Genomic DNA, 22,570 nt, shown 5'->3' on the forward strand with positions numbered 1-22,570 from the left:
GCGAAGGTGAGGAATTGAAAGCCAGAGAGGTTGGTTTGAAGTGTTTCGTAAGACAAGCGGCATTTCATTTTATCTTCCCTGTAATTGAAAATGAAAAAAGTGTTCACAGCGAGTGGTTCGTAAAGATCTCACGCAAACTCTTACAATGTTAGTTTTCTCCATCATTCAATGTTTTTACATTTAGTTTACTATTAAATTGTGCATCCTATGGTATAATTAACTATTTTTGTACTTAAAAAATACATATTTACATACAGTTCATATGGTCTGGAATGGATTCATTGTATTTATATACAATCTTATGAGGAAAATTAGTTCAGGTTGTGCCCAGAAAGTTGAAACGAATTAACAGTCGTAACCCGCAGTACTTCTGTACCATACAGGGGTCCTCAATCACGGTGGTCCTGGAGAGCCGCAGTGGCTGCAGGTTTTTGGTCCAACCCAGTTGCTTAATAAAAAGCACTTATTGCTAAAGTAACACTTCTGCTTCACTTTAGTGATTTTGAGCCCTTATTGCTTCATTTGGTCTTAAACAGCTATTTGAATTGCTCCTTATTATCAATAACATGCCAATGACAAGAGAGAGCAGCATTTCTCCATTTAGCTTCTTTACATTTACACCTGTGTGTATTTATCTGTACTATTGGGTTTAATTAAATACTTGGAAGAAAAATGAAGAGAAAAAAGTGAAGGACTGAGAATTACTCGTCCATTTTAGCCTTCAAATCATTTGCATGATAGAAAGGGAAAGAAAATCTCGGATATGAGAATGAGCTGACATAGCAGAGTTAATTTAATTTCATAGCTTGTTAGTGCTTTATTGGCAAGAATTGCTTTCTAATTAAGCAACCAGGTCAGAACACAAACCTGCAGCCACTGCGGCTCTCCAGGACTGGGATTGAGGACCCCTGGTAGGTAGATAGATAGATAGAGAGATGTGAAAGGCACTATATGATAGATAGATCTTGTATTTTATTTAACCTTCATCACAGAAGTGGCTTCATTTATGACGTATTTTATTATTTGCTCTTTCAGTAGCCTGTACCTCCTCCTCCTCCTCCTCCTCCCCACCAGTGCCAAGTGTCACCCTGACCCACAACCCATGGCATTAAATTTCTGCAGTGTGAGCCTTTCTCAAGTAGCTCTGGGGCGTCATGTGGCGAGGTGATAAAACCCACTTTTATTGGGGTTCTTGCTCGGTCTGCAGAGAATAATTTGTACTTTTGTCTTCTCAATGAGCGTATTCATTAAAGTGCATTTTTTCCCCTCAAACTAAAATCCACTTGGAGCTCCCAGGAGGTTCTACTTTACATGGCCGACTAATTCAGGTACTGAGGTAATGTCATGCCAGCCTGCCTTTGTCGTTCTGATTTATTGACCTAGCAACTCATTGCAGGCAACCACCAAATTAAATATGCGAATGGTGAGCCCCCCAGAGTGGTGCTACAGATTGGTCTGTGCATGCAGTGGCCATCTAAAATATACCAGCCTGACTACACAGACTCGAGTCTGATAGGAAATGTACAGCTCAGCTCAGAGGAAGAATCACAAACAAGCAAACAATCCACCCACCCATCATCCAACCCGCTATATCCTAACACAGGGTCACGGGGGTCTGCTGGAGCCAACATGAACCCCGGGCAGGGCGCCAACCCAAACATTATAATACACTTTCTATAAATTCCATCCCATTACACTTAACACACACTGGGTAGAACTGGAATTCCTTCATGCATGTTAGATGGATTGGCATCACTAAATGGGCCCATGTTTGTGTTCACCCACCGATGGACTGCGGCCAGTCCGGGGTTTTTTTTCCTGCCTTATGCCCAATGCTTACTCAGATGAGCAGGTTTCAAAATGGATGGATGGATAAAACAGTTTAGAATTTCAGATTGCACCACAGCCGTACGGCTCTTCATCATCGACAGCACTCGGAGTCTTCCTCTGTTCTCCCCACCTCCCTAAAGAGCTACTCGAAATTGTGGGGGACTGGAACCGCTGGTAGACTGGCACCCTGGGCTGTGGGGTTGACTCCTCTATTCGTAACTGGACTAAAGTATTTACCTGAAAGCACACGTCACGCGAGGTCCACTGCCAGGCTCAGCGTTAGACACTTGAGGACGAGAACGCTAAAGGAGTCTCTTGAACTGCCATGTTCTTCTTGCCAGTGCAGTAAAACTACTGATGTCTGCATCACGAACGCCTTTCACCGCCATCTTCTACGATGAGCTGGCACAGGTAAGATTTGCTGCCTGCTGTGATTGTGACAAATTTGTTAAAGCTCTTTCTGCCATTGGGAATTCGTGAGTGAGGTTTAAACTTCTATAAATGTGTAATGTTGTGAATTAAAATGTGTCCTGAATAAAATCAGTGCAGGAGAAATTGAACATTTACACACATTAGAACATACATTAGAATACATTATGTATCGAGATGGCAAATACCATACATTGCATTAATGTTCATATTGCTAACTACACGTCAATACTGCTGCTACTTCTTTGTGTTGTCTTGTTTGTATTTTAATTTTAAATTTAAATTCTATTTTTAATTTATTATTTGCACTTCATGTTGTTACTCTGTGGACCCTGAGCTTCACAATTCCAGCTCTCTGTATACTTGTATGTGGTTGAGATGACAATAAAGTTCACTTTGACTTTGATTATATTACAACTCGCCATCCCCTGCGGCTTCGCCCGCGTTGTAGTGAATCCGGACAGCGAGGAGGGTCCTGTCCGGCCCCCCAATCGTGACGTCACTCTACAAGCCCGTAGCCTCCCTCTCTCTCGGATTAGCGCAAATAAATCGCTCCTGCAAGTGAACTCTGATTCTTAGCGCACTGAGAGAAGCCGCAAAATCAACAGAATGTTCACGCAAATTCTAGAAAGCAACTCGATGGAAATCCGTGAAGTAGTCCTCACGCTCGCTAGCTAAGTGGAGTGAAGGTTACGCCCTGAGGATGGCGTGTGAGTGAGGAGGACCCCGTAGCCCGATGAGGCTCTCTCGGCTTCGCACTAATAAATCGGTACCGTAAGAGAACTCTGATACTTGGTGCAATGAGAGAAGTCACAAAATCAACAGAATGTTCAAGCAAATTCTAGAAAGCAACCCGATCTAAATCATCCGTGAAGTAGCTCTCTCGTGAAGAGCAGACAGACAGACAGACAGAACATGCTTGGACCACGACATTTTTAAAACCATTTCTTAGCGAGCGCCGACGGGCCGAGGGTCACCTACATGCCAAATTTCAAGTCCCAAGTCCTCGTGGTCCGGGAGTCAGTGGGATTTGACTTTTATAGAGTAGGGGGGCTTCGCTCGCCAACCCCCCCCGTGTTTGGTTTTCTGGATACACACTTTTAACATTTTTTTTCTTTGAATTGTTGCTATTTCATTAGTTTTCACTTTTATTTCAAAACTTCTGTAAAAACAACATTTGGAATCGTTGGAGTCCCAATATGCTGAATCGTTTAAATGAGGTCCGTGAGACGCGTGTTGAATGACTTTGTACCCTAATTCAGGATCGGTTTCTCTGTTTGGACTTTCAGCACAGACCAGCGATCTTCATCATCAGCAGTTCATCATTTTATTTTGCAAAATAACCAATAAGTGCATGTGAGGTAAACTCCGTTGTTGAAATTCTCTGACTTAAACTTCAAAGCATTTCCATACTTCTGACATATCACCTGTGTCCATATATTCGACCTCTGTTCACCTTTTCGTTATTTCTCCGAGTAATAATTTCTCTTTCTTTGCGCTAATGCGACCTTTACTTTCTTTTTTTGTCACTTTTTGTCTGCTTTCATGTATCTTGCTCTTCATGTGTTTCGCGCCTACGTTTCTTTCGAGTCTTTTGAATTCCAGTTTTCATTTTCTCTAACCTGCTCTGCATGCCCCGTTGTTCTTTAATCTCTTGATGACGTTTTACTTTGTTTTCTACTCTTTGTCTTTTATTTCTGACCCCGCTTTGTCCTGCTTTTTTTCTGTGACACCCTGGTCCGTGGCGATTATTTCCCCTTTTTTTCGAGTAATAATTTCCTTTTGTTTGTGCTAATGCGATCTTTACTTTCTTTTTTTTTGATACTGTAGCAACCTCTGCTTCCGTCCCTCGATCAAGAAAAAGAACGGTGACTTCGTAACCCCAAACACCCGTCCCGGGACCCCCCACCCCTTACCAGCTCAATCAATACCCCGCTGCCAATCTTCTGTGCTGAACTGCGCCCTCCAGTCACTCAAAAACAAATAAAGGCCTCAGCCGGGCGCGGACGCTGCAATACTTTCATATTCTTTAACTTTCTCCTCGTGTATCGCAATGTGGTTTTTTTTTGAGCCTTTCGAATTCCACTGCTGTCATAATTTCTTACCTGCTCTGCATGTGTTTACCGCCAACGTTTGTGAACGTCTTTATGAAGTTCTACTTTGTCTTCTCATTCCGAGCCTGACTGGACCTGCTTTGTTTCATTTCCACTTACTCTGGGCTGATTTATTACTTTCCTTATTTTCTGAATTTCCATCCATCCATTTTCCAACCTGCTGAATCCAAACACAGGGTCACGGGGGTCTGCTGGAGCCAATCGCAGCCAACACAGGGCACAAGGCAGGAACCAATCCCGGGCAGGGTGCCAACCCACCACAGATTTTCTGAATTTGCACCTCGATTATTCTTTTTCTTTTTTGCATTTTGTTTCTCTCCAACGCTTTTGAGTCTCTTTTCTCCACGCTGCCTTTCTTCTTCACTTAGTCGTCGACGTTTCATTTGTAACGTATCGTCCTTATACGCTTTATATCTGTGTGTGCTCAAAACCAAAACACGACTGAGTGTGTTGATCGGCTGCCGTGCTCTTATTTGATATTTGGTTGTAAGTCGGGGGTGTCTTGCAAGAATCTCATGTTCTACGTCGTCGCGAGGCGGCCCTCGGTCAGTCTCATGGCACAAAGTCTCATGTTTAAGGTCCCCGCGAGACGCTCCGTGGCCAATCTCTTTAGTCTCGCGGGTCTGAAGATCACATCTCGTCTCCCTAGTCTTCCTCTCCCAGGATTTTTTTTTTTATACTAGAGAGATAAAGATTTACATTAAGTTGGAGTCAACTGTGACAGCCCTGTGTAGGCCCAGTGCTTCAGCCCCCCATGACCCACAATTGGATTATTTAGGTTGATTGCGTTCTCTGCGCCCCTTCAATCCAGACTGTGTAACTATTGGCTGAAATGTGTGCTCTGGCGAAGTCCTGGAGTGGGAAGTCCTCAGTGTTTTGAGTGCAGACTGTAATATTTCCTCAAAAGAACAGACTTTAATTACAGGCACTGCATGAATCCTTCCTTGCACATCCGTCCCGTGTTATACCAGTAATTTATTAATCTGCTCCAGTCGCTTTCTTTTTCAATTAGTTTATGACCTGTAAATGGGAAGTAAGTGCTGACACCGCAGAACCTCTTTGAATGAATTTAAAATCTGGAAACGGAGGGACGCTGTAGGGGTAGGAATTACAGGATTAGATTAGATAGATAGATACTTTATTAATCCCAAAGGGAAATTCACATAATCCAGCAGCAGTATACTGATACAAAGAAACAATATTAAATTAAATAGTAATAAAAATGAAAAAAATTAAAATTAATGTTAGCATTTACTCCCCCGGGTCGAATTGAAGAGTCGCATAGTGTGGTGGAGGAATGATCTCCTCAGTCTGTCAGTGGAGCAGGACGGTGTCACTGAAGCTACTCCTCTGTCTGGAGATGACACTGTTCAGTGGATGCAGTGGATTCTTCATGATTGACAGGAGTTTGCTCAGTGCCCGTCGCTCTGCTACAGATGTTAAACTGTCCAACTTTAATCCTACAATGGAGCCTGCCTTCTTAACAAGTTTGTCCAGGCCTGAGGCGTCTTTCATCTTTATGCTGCCACCCCAGCACACCACCGCGTAGAAGAGGGCACTCGCCACAACCGTCTGGTAGAACATCTGCAGCATCTTACTGCAGATGTTGAAGGATGCCAACCTTCTCAGAAAGTATAGTCAGCTCTGTCCTCTCTTACACAGATCATCAGTATTGGCAGTCCAGTCCAGTTTATCATTCAGCTGCACTCCCAGGTATTTCTAGGTCTGCACCCTCTGCACAGTCACCTCTGATGATCATGGGGTCCGTGAGGGGCCTGGTCCTCCTAAAATCCATCACCAGCTCCTTGGTCTTGCTGATGTTCAGGTGTAGGTGGTTTGAGTCGCACCATTTAACAGAGTCCTAGATTAGCTTCCTGTACTCCTCCTCCTGCCCACTCCTGATGCAGCCCACCATAGCAGTGTCGTCAGTGAACTTTTGCACGTGGCAGGACTCTGAGTTGTATTGGAAGTCTGATGTATGTATGAAAGTCCAGTCCCCTGCGGCGCCCCGTAGTGCTGAACACAATGATTAGATTAGAGCCTGAGAAAGGAAGGCTCATCAGGACAAGACAGCCAATCAGATGTGCCCAACGTCGTGTGTTGCGACACCCCTTATATAGCGCAGAGATGGAGGCACGTGTGGCCATTTGGTCAGGCGGTCAGAGAGCGTAACCTGTGGACAATGCGGCTCGCTAAATCAAAAGCTGCCAGGACAACTTTCACACTCTTGACATTTCATTAAGCTTTTCTAAGACTGTTTATATCCTGACTTTGCTGTCTGTTTTATTTTTATTATCACATCTTCTTGTTATACGTTAATGCGGTGGGCTGGCACCCTGCCCGGGTTTGTTTCCTGCCTTGCGCCCTGTGTTGGCTGGGATTGGCTCCAGCAGACCTCGTGACCCTGTGTTCAGGTTCAGCGAATTGAAAAATGGATGGATGTTACAATTCATATTATTTTAATGGTAAAAACAATTTCTAATTAGAAAAACCCAAGCCGCTTGTAAAATCATAAATTAAAGGGTTCTTCACCACCCCCTCTATGATTACATAAATATATCAATGTCTCTGTAAAAAATAAAAAATAAAAAATAATAATTTTTAACTGAAATTCTGTTTGTTCATTTTATAAATTGTGTAACGTACTTAAATTCTCAAATTGCCCCCCCAGTGGGGCGTGCGCCCCAAGTAATAATAATCCATCCATCCATTATATCCTAACTACAGGGTCACGGGGTCTGCTGGAGCCAATCACAGCCAGCACAGGGCACAAGGCAGGAAACAAACCCCGGGCAGGACGCCAGCCCACCGCAGGGCACACACACACCAGGGTCAATTTAGGACCGCCAATCCACCAAACCTGCATGTCTTTGGACTGTGGGAGGAAACCACGCAGACACGGGGAGAACATGCAGACTCCACACAGGGAGGACCTGGGGAGTGAACCCGGGTCTCCTAACTGCAAGGCAGCAGCGCTACCCACTGCGCCACCGTGCCGCCTGAGTAATAATAATAATTAATGAAATAATAAAAGGGCAAAGGATCTCTCAATTAATATATCAGAAAAGGAGTGGAAAGTAGCAATGCAGAGAATTCACTCGATCTCCATATGCGCAAAGCATACAATTATACAACTCCAAATTATATATCGAGCACATCTGTCTCGACTAAAACTCTCAAATGTTTCCAGGGCCTGATCCAACCTGCGAACGTTGCAACCAAGTCCCAGCCTCACTGGGTCACATGTTCTGGGCCGCGAACACCAAATTAACATTATTCTGGACAAACATTTTTAATTACCTTTCAGACCGCCTTGGTCTCACAATCCCTCCTAACCCACTAACCGCTGTGTTTGGTGGTCCTCCAGATGGGTTTAAAGTGGAGAAAGACAAACAAATTGTGATTGCATTCACTACACTTTTGGCACACAGACTTCTTCTGATAAACTGGAAGAACCCAAGCTCTCCTCTTTCAGGTCAGTGGGAAACCGATGTGTTTTACTATTTGAAATTGGAAAAAATCAAATACTCAGAGGATCATACAGACCTTTTTCAAAACATGGCAGTATCTAATCGGTAATATTTTAAAATAAGCTCATAAAGCACAGGGAATTTATTAATTTAGGTATGTTTACAAGCCTTAAATTTCACACCGTTTGGCTTGCTGTCTCTCTCAGGGGTGGGGATCAATCTGTTCTTAACATAATTCTTTCTTTTGTAAAAACTTGATTGCTATGTATGGATTGTAATAAAATTAATAAAATAAAAAAAAAAAAAAAAAGAAATAATAAAAGGGCACCAAGTGTTGGCAAAAATGCCACTTTCATACCCACAGGGTTTATCACAGCAGTGGAGGTTGCTTCTCAATACTTTGAACAACTTCAGTAACCGTAGGGCATATTTTGGGTAGTAAGTTGGCATATCAGCAGACGAGTTGTGCTTCTTTATGTGTCGTCATGACACCTGCATGTTTATTGGTGCTGCTGGCAGTGGATCGCTATGTGGAGAATTCAATGCATACTTTGGTGGAGCGACTGGCAGTTGGCACCACTCAAGACTTTGTCAGGCTAGGACTGCTGAATGTGTGTGTGTGTGTGTGTGTGTGTGTGTGTGTGTAAGTCTCCCAATGTAACTGTAATACAAAGAGAAATAAGATTTAGGGCTACAAGAGGCGGGCAGCATAGCATGGTGGGTGAGGTCCTCTGGGCAAACTGATGAGAACAGAATGAATGGTGGAGAGAGAAGCGCCAACACTCTGATGACGGCCAGTGGGGCACCCAGGTAATCACTCATCGAATGTACAATTCTGTGGGATGCATAGGAAGCACATATCTGTATGAACATCTCCTTCATGTGGACCATCTTTTACAGCAAAGGTAAACTTGCCTGGAGGTCTCGTGAGACGTGTGAACGTAAGGAGGATTTCTTTCACCTGGTCAGGGTTGTGCAGCGATAACAGAATTCAAACGCTGCACAAATCTCCGAGGTTGGTGCTTCGTACGTGAAGGTCTGTTTCGTTGAGCGTCCACACTAAACTCTGTTCCTCTCTCTGCTCTTTAGCTGGCCCAAAAGTACGACCCACATAAGGAAGAAGAGCTGCGCTTCTGGATAGAGGAGATCACTGGGAAAAAAATGGGAGACAGTTTCATGGAGGCCCTCAAGGACGGGGTCATACTGTGCGAGTGAGTACGACACGTCCTGGTCACACCGCCGATGCTACGGGCAGACGGCTTGGGGGGGACAGAAAACAATTAAAAAAAAAAAAAAAAACTTCTGTTGGGGTTTTCAGGCCAAAAGACCACCCAGTCCCGCTGGGCATTCTGCCTGACCGAAATGTGGCGTACAATGATAGGAGTTCACCATCATGCCACTGTTCGTGCCCAGGCTGTGCCCCATGCAGTACTCGTGCTCGACTCGGCGTTCATTCAGCAAACCGCCTTGTGCTGTGGTGTGTGTGTGTGTGTGGAGTCTCATATTCGGTCCCGGGTCCTCCCTGCGTGCCATGTCCTCCCCGTGTCTGCGTGGTTTCCTCCCACAGTCCAAAGACATGCAGGTTAGGTGGATTGGCGATCCTAAATTGACCCTGGTGTGTGTGTGCCCTGCGGTGGGCTGGCACCCTGCCCGGGGTTTGTTTCCTGCCTTGCGCCCTGTGCTGGCTGTGATTGGCACCAGCAGACCCCCGTGACCCTGTGTTAGGATATAGCGGGTTGGATGATGGGTGGATGAAGTCATATTTGGCCAATAAATGTCATTCTAACTCCAATTCTCTCCGAGGTCAGAGTGGCTTTACTTGTATGAAAATAAAATCAAAGAGCAGAAACAAACACTAAAACCATTGCTTGTCTTTATGTGTTGCAGACTAGTCAATAAGTTGCAGCCTGGCTCCATTAAGAAGATCAACAACTCCTCTCAAAACTGGCACCAGGTACAGTGCACGGCTGAACCCTGTGGGCTTTATGGGCCGTCCTGCTGCAGAATGGGTGGGCTTCACTTTACACTAAACTTTAAATTGGGCCTGCCACACTCAAATCGGGGCCGGTGCTCAAAAGTGAGATGTAAAGTGTGGACGAAAACGGGGCGTTCGCCCAAATGTGCCCCTCTGAATTGCTGAAAGTGTTGAGGGCGCTGCTTTCATATACACCAGCAGGCACAGTATGTCTCCATCTTCATTATAAAGTAAGAGCTGGCATGAGACATCTGTGCCCAGCGTTCAGTCCTACCCGCCACCCTCCTCTGGCTCTCCTTGTAATACACAAAACAGCGCGGCACCCGGCAATGTGGCCGCCTTACTAAGACACAATAAAGGTCCGAGTTCGTAATAACTGAGCGTGATGGACTCAGCGCGGTTTAGTAAATTCCTGTTCATTCATTCCTGATTTACAGATGACGATTCTTTTCTTCGTGGCATGTTTGTTGTGAACAAGCACTGCCTTTGCCAACAGGAATTCCCAAATAGATCTCAAAATACCCGCTAGACTAGGGGTGGGATGCACAGTAAAACCCTGGCCAGTCACAAAAAGGGCAAACATGGACTCTTTATCAATGCAGTCACACACAGAATTTACCGAAGTCAAGATGAGGCGATTCGTACTTCAGGGTCTGTGCCCAAAGAAAAACAACCGGCTACCAACCTTCTAGAAAGTGGCAGAGCCAGCCGTAGCAGTAAACCCTTCGTTATTCTTGTTCTTGTTTCACGGGGTCTCGGATGCTTTCTGACTGTTGGAGGGCCCTTTTAGGTTTGCAGTGGTGCCTCGGTTTGCGAGTGTAATTCGTTCCTTACACGTGCCCACAATCCAAAGCCCTCGTATATCAAAGCGAATTTCCCCATAAAAATAACTCGGGACGATTCGTTCCACAACCCAAAACTATTCATATAAAAATGATTAATACAAAATATAAAGTAAAAATCCATAAAACAAGTTAACCTGCACTTTACCTTTGAAGCGAATCATGGCCGGAGTGAGCGAGTCTCTAAACTCCTGTGGGATTCCGGCCAACGGGACGACACGCGGAGGAGGAGCGTCCCGAAGCAATCGCAGGCGCCCAGCGCTGAAACAGTCCGCCGTAAAAGGGAATCCGAAAAGATCGCGGACTGTAAGGGCTGTAAGCGCCTGCCATTGATGGGCGATACAAGGAACGTTATAAATGCGCAGGGCACAGGATTACTTGGCCACTAACCTGGGCACCAGCCTGCCCGACTGCTGTGTCTGTGTACAGGGGAGCGGCAGATCCGCTACAACAAATAACCGCGCTGGTCCTGTTTCAAGCTGAATCAACGCTGGTGTCGCTAAAGTGCTGAGACGCAGCTTCGTGTTTTGTGGTGCAAGACGGGGACTCGCACGTTACACACACACACACACACACACACACACACACACGCGGCGTACGCCCGTACGGATGTGGACTACACGAGTGACGCACGCCGACTGACGATTACCCACAAGCCCAGTTGTGACGTCACGTGACGCTCGGCAGACAATGCGTGGACGGACTACTCGTATTACAAGACTTCGCTCGTCTGTCAAGTCAAAACGGATTCCAAATTTTAGCTCGTCTTGCAACGCACTCGCCATCCAAGGTCCCACTGTGTTTTGGTCAGGGCTGCCCCAGGTGGCTGATTCTCAGGTCTCCAGCCCACACCAGTTGCCTTAACGCTCGTGTTTCCCAGTCTTTATGGTGCCACAGCCCAGTTTCACTTTGGTAAACTCATTGATGACCCACTAGTAGCCCACTTAGAGATGTGGACAGTGGAAATAAATCCTAAGCTGATCGCTCAGGCGGCCCACTCGTCAACCAGCAACCCGCCGGCTGAGGAACACGGGCTTACGTGAGCCACCGGTGGCGAGTCCTCCGAGATGCTTCTCTGTACCAGCAGCACCCCGGTGACCCACACTTTGTGCCCGGCGTGTGGTCCCAAATGGCGCCATAAGTGGGCACACGTCTGTAAAAGATTTATTATAAAAAATTCTCTGGAACAAGAAGCTCAGATGAGCACGAAACACGCAGAAGGCAATGCCCTTAAAATAGGAAATCCCAAAAGGAGACGATCTAAGGGGCACAAGTCCCAAAAATCCGTAAAATTGATCAAAATAACAAACAGAAAATGAGCAGAGCTCACCGCCCACCTGGCGCCTTCAATGAACCACAAGGGACTGTGGGTGTTCCTCGGTGCCTTGAGGGTGGCGGGCAGCACATGACTCACACGCCATGCTGTAACTGGCTAAGGAGGCCCATTTGGTTTTCTGAAGTGACAAACTCTGAACTGCTGGCCACGAGTCCCCCGCTTTGGAGTTCGATTTTCTGAACCTCGAGCACAACGTGCAGCTGTACTGGGAGGATTTAGAGGACACGTTATGGGATTATCTTGTAATTCTCTTTATTTTTTCTTGTCAGCTTGAAAACATTGGCAACTTCATCAAAGCCATCACGGACTACGGGATGAAGCCGGTGGATATTTTTGAGGCCAACGACCTTTTTGAAAACTTCAATCACACTCAAGTGCAGAGCACGCTGATCGCACTCGCTGGACTGGTGAGCTGCCTTTTCACTTTCTCCGCTGTGCAGGGCGGGCGTCAAGTCGGTCCTGAAGGAAGGCCTCAAACCGATTTCAAAATGTTAACAAAGCGTCTCGGCTCAGTAAGCAGGTTGGTCTTCAGTCCAACTTCTAAAGTAATCAAATGAAAATAACGAGTAACTAAATAGCACACGCCGGGGACCAACGTGATCCGACAGTCACACCTCACGGCACGCGACCCCCAGCATGCCCCCTGTGGACTCTGGTCAACTCCTAACACCACGTGGTCAGTGCCCGCTCCACCCTGCCTCAGATCACATGTACTCTGAAGTGCCCGATGGCCCCCACGGAGGAATAAAGACTTTTAAAGTACAAGCCTGAAATGCAATGGGTGGGCTGCTGTCGAAACAAACCTCCTCGCCCGTCGCTCCAGAGTACTGCACAATAGCCTCCATCATCTAACCCGCTATATCCTAACTACAGGGTCACGGGGGGCTGCAACAGGGCGCAAGGCAGGGTGCCAGCCCACCACAGGGCACACACACACCAAGCACAATTTAGAGTCGCCAGTCCACCTAACCTGCGTGTCTTTGGACTGCGAGAGGAAACCCAGGCAGACACGGGCAGCTGGGAAGTGAACCCAGACGGGTCTCCATACTGCTAGGCAACAGCGCTACCCACTGTGCCACCCACTGTGCCACCGTGCACAATAGTTTATCAACTGAAAACATTAACTTAAATACATCAGAGAGCAGGCGTCTCACAAAGTAGAATAAAACAAAGTATTTCACCCCCATTTAGCGCAGATTTTAAAGCCTTCTGGATCAACGGCTAGAATTCACTCACAGCCTCGGGATACGACGAGGTGGGCACAGAAAGGTTTTAAGAGAGGGTGGCTGGGCATCAAACTAAAAGAAGTGGCAGTTCAGGGTGTAGATGAGTGCAGAATCGGCACAGACACAGGAAGCAGAGGGTGAATTGGCCGAGCAGCAGGGGGGCAGTGCGGGGGGCCGCTGCTACTTTTAATATCTAGAAATGATTTAGATAGGAATATGAGGAGCAGCTGGTGAAGTGAGCAGAGGACACCAAGGGAGGTGGATTAGCAGATCATTTGGAGTCCACCACATCATCACAGTAGGACTTGGAGAGATGAAATTTAAGGGCAGTAAATGTAAAGAATTACAAGTAGGAAGTAAAAATGTGAGGTTTGAATACACAATGGACGGTCAGGAAATCGAGAGTCCACCTCGTGAGAAGATTTAGGAGTCGACTTCCAGACAGTGTTCAGAAGCCATGAAGAGGCTAACAGGTTATATAGCGCCTTGACAAGTGGATTACAAGTCACAGGAGGGTCTGCTCAGCTTCATAACACACTGGTGAGGCCTCATCTGGAGTCCTGGGTGATGTTTTGGGCCCACCAGACATTGCAGCACAAGAGAAGGTCCAGAGAAGAGCGACGAGGCTGATTCAGGGCTACAGGGGATGAGTTCTGAGGGAAGATTAAAAGAGCTGAGTCTTAAGAAGATGAAGAGGAGACCTGAGTGAAGTGTTTAAAATGATGAAGGGCGTCAGTCCAGTGGATCGAGATGGTGACTTTAAAATGAGTTCATCGAGAACACGGGGACACAGTTGGAAACTTGTGAAGGGGAAATTTCACACAAACATTAGGAAGTTTTTCTTTACACAAAGAACAACAGACACTTGGACTAAGAGATCAAGTAGTGTGGTGGACAGTCAGACTTTAGGGACTTTCAAAACTCGACTTGATGTTAATAAGTGGACAGGACTGGTGGGCTTTGTTGGGCTCAATGGCCTGCGCTCATCCAGATTGTTCTAATCTTCTAAAGTCTCCTCTGCTCGGTTTTCCAGGCCTGATTTTTCCATCATTTTTATCCGGAGGTGGGCACGGACCTCAACATACGGACTTGCACTCAGCCCCATCATCTCACACCAGGCCACGCAGTCTCTGGCACCGCAGGTGGAACAACACCTCTGAGAAACAGACCTACGGACCGTGAGGCACAAATGGAAAGGCTCTGCCATCACCGAGTACGAGAGGAGAACGTGCAAAAAGAGCCGTTTAACCAGAAGCTGTCACTGAAGCACAAAGAGGACACAAGTCAGCTGTGAAGTTTAACGGAGAAGCGAAGGAGCTGTGATGAGAGGATTATTCAGGTAGAAGGCACAGCCTTTGAAGCCCCACAAAGTGGCAGAGTACAGAAAACTGTTTAAAACGTAAGAAGAGACCCTCGTAGCACAGAGATGGAGGAGCAGAGGTTCTTCATTTATAAAGCACTTAGTGCTGATGTTATGTAAAGATTCTCAACACAGCGTCTAACTGCTCGGCGTGTACTTTTATGCGATGGACCACCGTAGCACCAACAGAGTCAGTCGGGCGTAGATTTGCCTCAAACATTCCTTTCAGCAGATGATGGGAAAGGATTCAATGGGGTGAAAAATGCAGCAAAATGAACATCAGGGAATATAATCAGGTGCTTACAGCTTCAAGTCTTCCTTTACGCACCCAATTCTCAACAAAAAAAAAAATCTGTGTGTCCCGTGAGGGGGCCTTTTATTCCAAAATCAGGGCAATGTAAGCAGATCCGCCGTTTAGGAGAATAAAACGTGGCAAAAAAAAAAACTAAAAACGGCCGTCAAAAGGCGTCAAAGTGCGCCCTCTGCTGGCCGACACTGCAGTTGTGCCGCAAGCCTGAATTAACTCGAGCGCTTTCGCTGTTTTTCAGTCACAGCTTTGAAGGGACAGACGGCACTGTTTGGTGTCACGACTGGGGACTTCCACGGATATCTGCTCATTTTCTACGCGCACCTTCTCCATTATGTAGGCACAGAGAGTATCCGGACATGAACAGCGTGGCATTCACTTTAATTGACTTCTCTTAAGGTTTCTTTCCTTAAATGGCACCCAAACAGAAGTGAAGTGTGAAGTGAGGGAGCCGACAGAAGCCCAGCTAAGTGAGGGTCTCAAACTCCAAGCAGCTCCCTAATGAGGCGCCGAGTCTCGTCGGTAATGAAAGTCGCTCTTCATCTCCGTGGCGCGTCGCTGCTCTCTCTCGTGTGTCATGGCAGACGCTTACAGAATTGCTGACCTTCTCTTTTCTAAGGGCACTGGGGACCCGAGCAGATCAAACTTCACCTTTCTTCATTTTCAGGTATTGTGTGATGGACTCCAGTTGTTTTTGGCTCATTTTGTATCTCGCTATTGTTTGGCTGCTAATTAAGGGGGTCCGAGTCTTCAAGAGCAGGTCACTGATTAAGAAAAGGGTGAGAATGAAAACCTGCAGCCACTGCGGCCCTCCAGGCCCAGAGCTGGGGACGCCTGTTCTGGAACATTCGTCACTCAGATGTGGTATGAAACTAGGGGGCCACAACATGGCCTGGGGGGCTCATTTTCTGCCAATCCTCTTTATTTTCTCAGGCAAAGACAAAAGGCTTTCACACCAAATCCGACGTGGGAGTGAAATACGCAGAGAAGCAACAGCGGCGCTTCAACCCGGAGAAACTGAAGGAGGGACGAAACATCATCGGCTTACAGGTGGGGGTCAACTGCTCAGAACGTTCTGTTTAGGGGGGCGTATCACCTTAGGAGGGGGTCCCTAAATCGCAGGCCTGAGCTGCCTGGCGCCATTCACACTTGGCGTTTTACAGGTGGGTCTGGTCTACGATTTTCATGCGAGTCACAGCCCGTCTGCACCAACTGAAGAAGAAAGCTTGTGATTTATCGACTCCTTGTCTGAGATATTTCTTATGGGGGTCTTTGTGCCAGCACTGCTGAAGGGGGTCTAACACTCACTCTTAATATTTGATGCAATCGGAAAGTCTTCTCCTTACTAGTTAAAATCTCTCAGGGGCAGAATAGGCAGACGTGTGCCCGTTTTATGCCATGTCGCTGTCTTCAGCTGAGGAGCTGGCATACAGAAGGCCTAAGGCCGTCCCTTCCAGGGTATTTAGTGTCATTGCCACCTTTACTGCCCTGTTCTATGCCCACATCTCAATAACCTGTCTGTGTGTGACATGCTTACCAGTGAAATAAAATACAATTTATATTACAGATGGGTACAAACAAGTATGCCAGCCAGAAGGGTATGACATCTTATGGCACCCGGCGCCACCTTTATGACCCCAAGACTGGCGTAGACAAACCTGTGGACCAGTCCACGATCAGCCTTCAGATGGGCACCAACAAGGGAGCCACACAGGTAAGCAGTGTGTAACTGGCAGCGTCCGCAGTGCCCCCCGCTGGGCACCATTCTTACTCCCTGCCTGCTGCGTGGGCCTTCTGACTGGTTTAGTGGTTGGTGTGTCCGTCGTAAAGGATGCGTCACCCAAAAACACAGATCATCGTTTAGCCCACGTCGAGTGTAGTGATGGGCATGCAGAACAGCGACGTGTGGCACAACAGGCGTCTGCGGTGACCCCTGCTGGACATTAATGAACAATACCAACCCCCCATCACCAGTGTCACATAATCCACATGTCACGTCAACCGGCCGCGTGCCAAACACAACAACTTTTACTAAAATACCGTTAAATAAAATCACTTCTGGAAAACACCCTCGCCATCCGAAACGGGACCCACCGGTCACATGACCAGTCCAGTAGCTGCTTATTCATTGGCTGACGCAGACACACCAGTCACATGACCAGCACAGTAGCTGCTTATTCATTGGCTGACGCACACACCAGTCACATGACCAGTCCAGTAGCTGCTTATTCATTGGCTGACGCAGACACACCGGTTACATGACCAGCCCAGTAGCTGCTTATTCATTGGCTGACGCAGACCCACCGGTCACATGACCAGCACAGTAGCTGCTTATTCATTGGCTGACGCACACACCAGTCACATGACCAGTCCAGTAGCTGCTTATTCATTGGCTGACGCTGCGGGTCACATGATGTCAACATTGCAGTGTCGACGAGTACAACTGAAGATTGCAACTTAAAGAGAAGTGAGGGACACGACCCACCCGAGGAGGTCACCCCTGTGGTGTCACAGAGGGTCACTAAATCATCTGGGGGTACATCAGGTGGCTATGAACAGAAATGTAACGGTGGGAGGGGGTCTTTGATTCAAATGCCACGTCATCATGAATATACTGTCGCCATACAATTAGCCGCCATGACACGAGCAAAGCGACATTTCTTAAGGGACGTTTTGATGTCGTTTGCCGTTGTCCAGCATTGGTCACCACAGACTAAATGTTTCTTTACGGCCGTCACGACAAACTAAATAAGGTGACATTAAAACAAAATAGAAAATCTTTGGCTGGCGTGCCCTTCTAACGACCAAGATGGCACACGTGAGCCGAGCCCCCTGCAGGTCATTTTGTCGTGCCCTGCGCTCTTCCTCATCCGTTTAACGTCTTCCTCTCTCTCTCTCTCACACACAAACAGGCTGGCATGACAGCACCTGGCACCAAAAGACAGATTTATGACCAGAAGCTTGGCACGGAGAAGTGCGACACTACAAACGTGTCCCTGCAAATGGGCACCAACAAGATGGCATCCCAGCAGGGGATGACGGTGTATGGGCTGGCGCGGCAGGTGTACGACCCCAAGTACTGTGTGAGCGAATGCGACAGCTGGGGAGAGCAATACTTCAACGAGCACGGCTTCCAGGACCAGAACTACGACAACTACGCAGAATAACTCGGGCCGCAGCATCCCATCCTCGCCGCCACGGACTGAAACCGCAAGGACGGTCTGAAAAGCATCGAGACGCGCCCTGCCAACCAGACCAGGGGGCCTGCAGCACTGCAAGTGACATGATTACAGAAGATTGTGTCTTCTCCCCCATGAGCTAGTTACACGCGATAACTTTTTCAAATAATATATATGTATGTATGTATTTAAGAGTTATTTTTATGTTTAGAGTTCTTAACAGAATGGTACTGCCAAGTAAAACTTAAGCCATGGCACAGAGCGTGCCTTCCTGATTGCCACCCGCTTCCACACGCCCTGCTGACTTGAGTCGCCTTTTCATCTTGTGCCCACGTGCCACACAACCACGCAAGTGAAGTCCGATAGAAAGCTTCTGTGCAGCAGCCGAGGAGCACACCGGCCCCCCGATTAGACTGTGCAGGTGGCATCACGGGATGAAGAGCCTCGCCGAGCGGCGCGTAAAGACACAATGTTCTGTATGGTTTGAAATCAAGCGAATAAAACTTTTGGAGAAAATAATAAAATAAATATTTGCTACAAGTGCTTTTTGGTTGCAATTCTTGATTTGCTGCTCCAGCGATGGCCGCACCCAAAGCAATTCATTTAGAGGGTGGGATTCATAAAGAATTGAGACCCCCCGCACTTCAGAGTTGCAGGTTTAAATTTAAAATGGAAACACGGGACATTTCTGCCATTCAATCCATTTTAGAAATCTCCCCCTCCTACAAGTAGTCGGACCCTCTGCTGGCTCCTCGGGGGGCTCCCATTTGCTTGGACTCCTCTTGAGAGACCACCTGTGACACACTGAATTGACTGGGCGTGACACAGAAAGGCACACGTGGATCTGTGGAGAGAGGGTCCCACAATTCACAATGCATGTCGGGAGAAAACGCAAGCCCCTCTGTAGACCCCCATGGTGCAACTGTGGTGAGACACACATTGGGGGCAAGAGGACCAAAGCCCACCTAACGGCCCGAGTGTTCCCAGGAGCTCAGGGGCTGCAAGGCTGGAAGCACCAGGACCCTCCCCAGTCTCAGCCATCAGGAAGGTGACAAAGAGGCAGAGAGCCACTCCAGCAGAACTTCAGATGGCATCCGCCGTGATGGGAAAACCAGCTGGAAGGACGACCTCTCCACAGAAGTCCATCAATTAAATGCATCTGACGGCCCACTTGGAGTTCATCAAACGGCAGATGAGGAGGAACAAGACCCTCTAGTCTGGTGACACCAACACAGGACTTGAACACTTCGGGCAGAACCTTAACGCCTGCCTCACGCCATCCCTGCAGTGAAGCCTGGTGGGGACCGCATCGGGGACAGGAGGCCTGGTGGGGACCGCATCGGGGACAGCAGGCCAGTCACAATTGAGGTAAAGATGAAGGCAGCCAGACGCAGAGCAGTCCCTGAAGTAAACCTGCTCGAGCGCACGCACACCACCTCACACTGGGGCGACGGGTCAATGACCTGAAGCACACGGCCGAGACAACACTGGGGTGGCTTTGGGACGAGTCATCGGGTGTCCTTAAGGGGCCCAGACTAACAAGCGAGGGTGTAGACCTGAAGATGGCACCTTCCAGACACTGGCAGAGCTTCCAAGGAGCTTCACAAATCCAGGTGTGGAAAGCCTGTAGAGACCCAACAAGAAAACAAAGCTGGAATTGAGGGGCTCCACCAAAGTACTCAAGCAGGGGTCTGCATACTTTTATGAATGAGAAATTTTAGTTTGTAATTTTAAATAAATTCAGATTTGCACATGCGAGTCCAGGTTTACTGGAGGAGCTCTGGAAGTCCATTTTTCAGTTCATTCTTTCCATCAAACAAGGCCCCTGTCATTTCCGCCATTTTCTTAATTGGGTTACAAGGAGATGGCGGCCAATCTCAGCAGCGTCAGCCTCTGGATGGGACCCTTTAGAATCGCCACTCAGGCTAAATCAGACGCACAGTCTCCAGAGACCACTCCTGCCTTGGTGCCGATGCAGTCAGGACAGGCTCCGGACCCTCACTATCCCAAAATGGAGCAAGTCGAGCTCAAACTCGGTTTTCGAATGAGGGAGGAAACGGGAATACATTGAGACACAAGAAACACACGCAGAACGAATAAAGCCAACTACAAGGCCAAAGTGTCAAACCCAAATGTCACAAAAAACTAATTTTAAAAGAATAAATAGATACGGTAGGGGAAGAAATGAATACGAGTGGCTTATTTTAGCTATCAAACTAAAAAGAAATGGACGGCTGCGTTTCTCTATACGACGACCACCTGGCTACAAGACAGTCAATACGTAAAACTGAGCAGAAAAACGAAAATAAAAACGCCCTGCAGGCCGAAGCACCCAGCGAAGGACCGGCGCCCACTCCGGGGATTGTTCCTGCCTCACACCCAGTGGTTACTGGGATGGCCGCCGTCCTTCTCACGTCTCTACCCAAGTGGGCTTAGTAAATGAACGGACAGACCGCGTCAGACACAGAGAAAGGCAACACGACAGGCAGAATAAAATCAAATGTCAATCATAACCCTTTATTAGAACTATAATAATCAAACAAATACAAAGCTGAAAACACAAAAATTCACATTTCAACAATAAGGAATCGTTCGAGGGGGGCACCGAGACCCCCCATCCTCGGGTGCGACTTCTCCATCCACATAAAGAACACCCACCCACCGAACACGGAGCGGGCTACTGGTTGGCGGCCTCGCAGGCGTCTATCCAATCACTGTACACATCCACCGGCTCCGAGAGATCTGTGGGAGGAGTCAAGGAAGCGTGCAAAAGCAAAACACAAACAAGAAAAAAAAAAAAAGTCTTCAGATGATCCAGCAGAGGGCGCTCAACGGCGTCACCTCACCGCTATGAACTCCAGGGCTGGTCGGAGCCTCACGAGCCGAAACACCTTCGGGGATCCGCAAATACAGTATCAGGAATACTCGGTTAACACATTGAAAAACACGATTTTGAATTTCTTGATTCACACAGTAAAATGGAAACTGCAAATTTTCAAATTACAATGAAAGCGGAGTACTCGTGAGGAGGAATGCCCGCTAATCTAGTACACAAAGTAGCGCACTGTAAGGGGAGATCAATGGGCTGCAGCAGTGCTGGAGACCGCGTACGACCACCCACCCCACCACTCCCCCCATTTTAACCTGAAAAGGATACAAGTTATGGGTGTCTGGAATTCTTCTAAGCACACGCTACAGGAGATAACCCCCGTGTTTCTTGAGCGTTCCCTGTAAAACAAAATGGCGAAGTTCGACCCAAATGGGTTAAAATAATAAAACACCATTGCCACAGAAAATGTATGGAGACCAACTACAGACAAAACATACAGAAATGAGGCCCAGGTGGGACCCCCCGACCCTTACATTTTGACGTCGCAGGACTTCTCGTGGTTACAGAAGGGGCAGGTAAACTGGGTGTCCAGATTGCCGGTCATCTTCTTCTTTGGTGGTGGCTTCCTTTTCGACTTCCTGCGGGCCATTGCAAAGGAGCAGAACTACAGAGAGGAAAGAGCAGGAGGGTCAGAGAGACACGAGACGAGTGTCACACAGCCGAACGCTTGCTGGGACGTCCGCTTTAAAACTTACTTTGAAATACAAAGGCCCGCACCTCACTGGGGAGGATAAAAAGAAAACCCGAGGCACCCCTCGGCCTCCACATTCACAAGGCCACGGGACGGCAACATCACCGAAGTATTGGCTTCCTATTTTAGCGAACGTAGAAGGCAGGTGTGTGGTTTTTGTGCTACAGAAAATATGAAAGGTTTAAACTGACAATGTTTAGCCTCAATCCGCTCAATTTAAGGATTCCGTTCAACTCTCCGATATCGTATTCCTTCCTTTAGAGCCAATTCACGCCAGTGTATCGTAGCACCGCGTGATGTACCGACAAGCCCCCATTTTAAACCGTTTACGTTATCGGCAAGTAGAGAAGCGGGCGTCAGCTCAGCTCTCCTCGGCACACTGCGCCATTTTCGGAGTATGACAGATTTGTGCAGAGGCACAGGACCGCTTTGAACGCCGCACTCCATCTTTGCTAAGCAGGCTCCGTTGATTTAATGCTGGGTAAACTTAATTGAGCCAACAACAACCAATCGATAAGCGAACACGGCGCAAAATGGCGAAACCGAGCCTGCTAAACTGCTACGTGGCGCTTAGACTTGAAAAATGACGCCAATAAAATAAAATGTGCGGTCAACTTGTCGGCTCCTCGCGTGTGTACGAACCGCTAAGGCCTGACACGTACACACAAACCTCCTATTCAGCTTATACACAAATGTATCATTCATTTACAACGGCTTGCTTTTTACACTTCGCCCTACTTAAAGAAGGCACAAAACGCATCCAGAATCGTACAACAAACAATAAAAACAGATGTAAATGTTACAGTACCTTCAAACTCGTACAGCAATTCCCTTTGACGACAGTTGAGTGACAGGAACACGGTACAATCGCAGCGCGCGGTGCAAAAACGGATATCCTGTCGAGGCACCGCCCACTTCCGC

The 22,570-nt window shown here is 47.5% G+C and overlaps 2 protein-coding genes across 3 annotated transcripts in view; one reads left to right on the top strand and one right to left on the bottom strand.

The window, feature by feature from the left end:
- cnn1b (calponin 1, basic, smooth muscle, b) overlaps window positions 1-18,611 on the top strand; it is a 41,924-nt gene extending 23,313 nt beyond the window's left edge. The window contains exons 2-7 of the mRNA XM_039772570.1: window positions 8,933-9,054; window positions 9,731-9,797; window positions 12,266-12,403; window positions 15,823-15,939; window positions 16,457-16,603; window positions 17,802-18,611. Coding sequence (XP_039628504.1) covers window positions 8,933-9,054; window positions 9,731-9,797; window positions 12,266-12,403; window positions 15,823-15,939; window positions 16,457-16,603; window positions 17,802-18,056 — 846 coding nt within the window. The 3' untranslated portion in view covers window positions 18,057-18,611. The remainder of the gene's footprint in view (window positions 1-8,932; window positions 9,055-9,730; window positions 9,798-12,265; window positions 12,404-15,822; window positions 15,940-16,456; window positions 16,604-17,801) is intronic.
- A 1,948-nt stretch (window positions 18,612-20,559) lies between these two features.
- On the bottom strand, window positions 20,560-22,565 carry elof1 (ELF1 homolog, elongation factor 1). Of its 2 annotated transcripts, none has more exons than XM_039772599.1 (4): window positions 22,458-22,565; window positions 21,432-21,562; window positions 21,226-21,296; window positions 20,560-20,810 (listed from the first exon to the last, which is right to left on the bottom strand). In XM_039772599.1, the coding sequence occupies exons 2-4, from the start codon at window positions 21,545-21,547 to the stop codon at window positions 20,746-20,748; spliced, it is 252 nt and encodes an 83-aa protein (XP_039628533.1). In that variant the 5' UTR covers window positions 21,548-21,562; window positions 22,458-22,565; the 3' UTR covers window positions 20,560-20,745. The 2 variants fall into 2 exon arrangements, with proteins under 2 accessions (XP_039628533.1, XP_039628534.1); XM_039772600.1 differs by lacking the exon at window positions 22,458-22,565 and adding an exon at window positions 21,654-21,749.
- Between the last annotated feature and the right edge of the window lie 5 nt (window positions 22,566-22,570).

This window comes from Polypterus senegalus, chromosome 12 (genome assembly GCF_016835505.1).
Source record: "Polypterus senegalus isolate Bchr_013 chromosome 12, ASM1683550v1, whole genome shotgun sequence".
Taxonomy (NCBI): Eukaryota; Metazoa; Chordata; class Cladistia; order Polypteriformes; family Polypteridae; genus Polypterus; species Polypterus senegalus.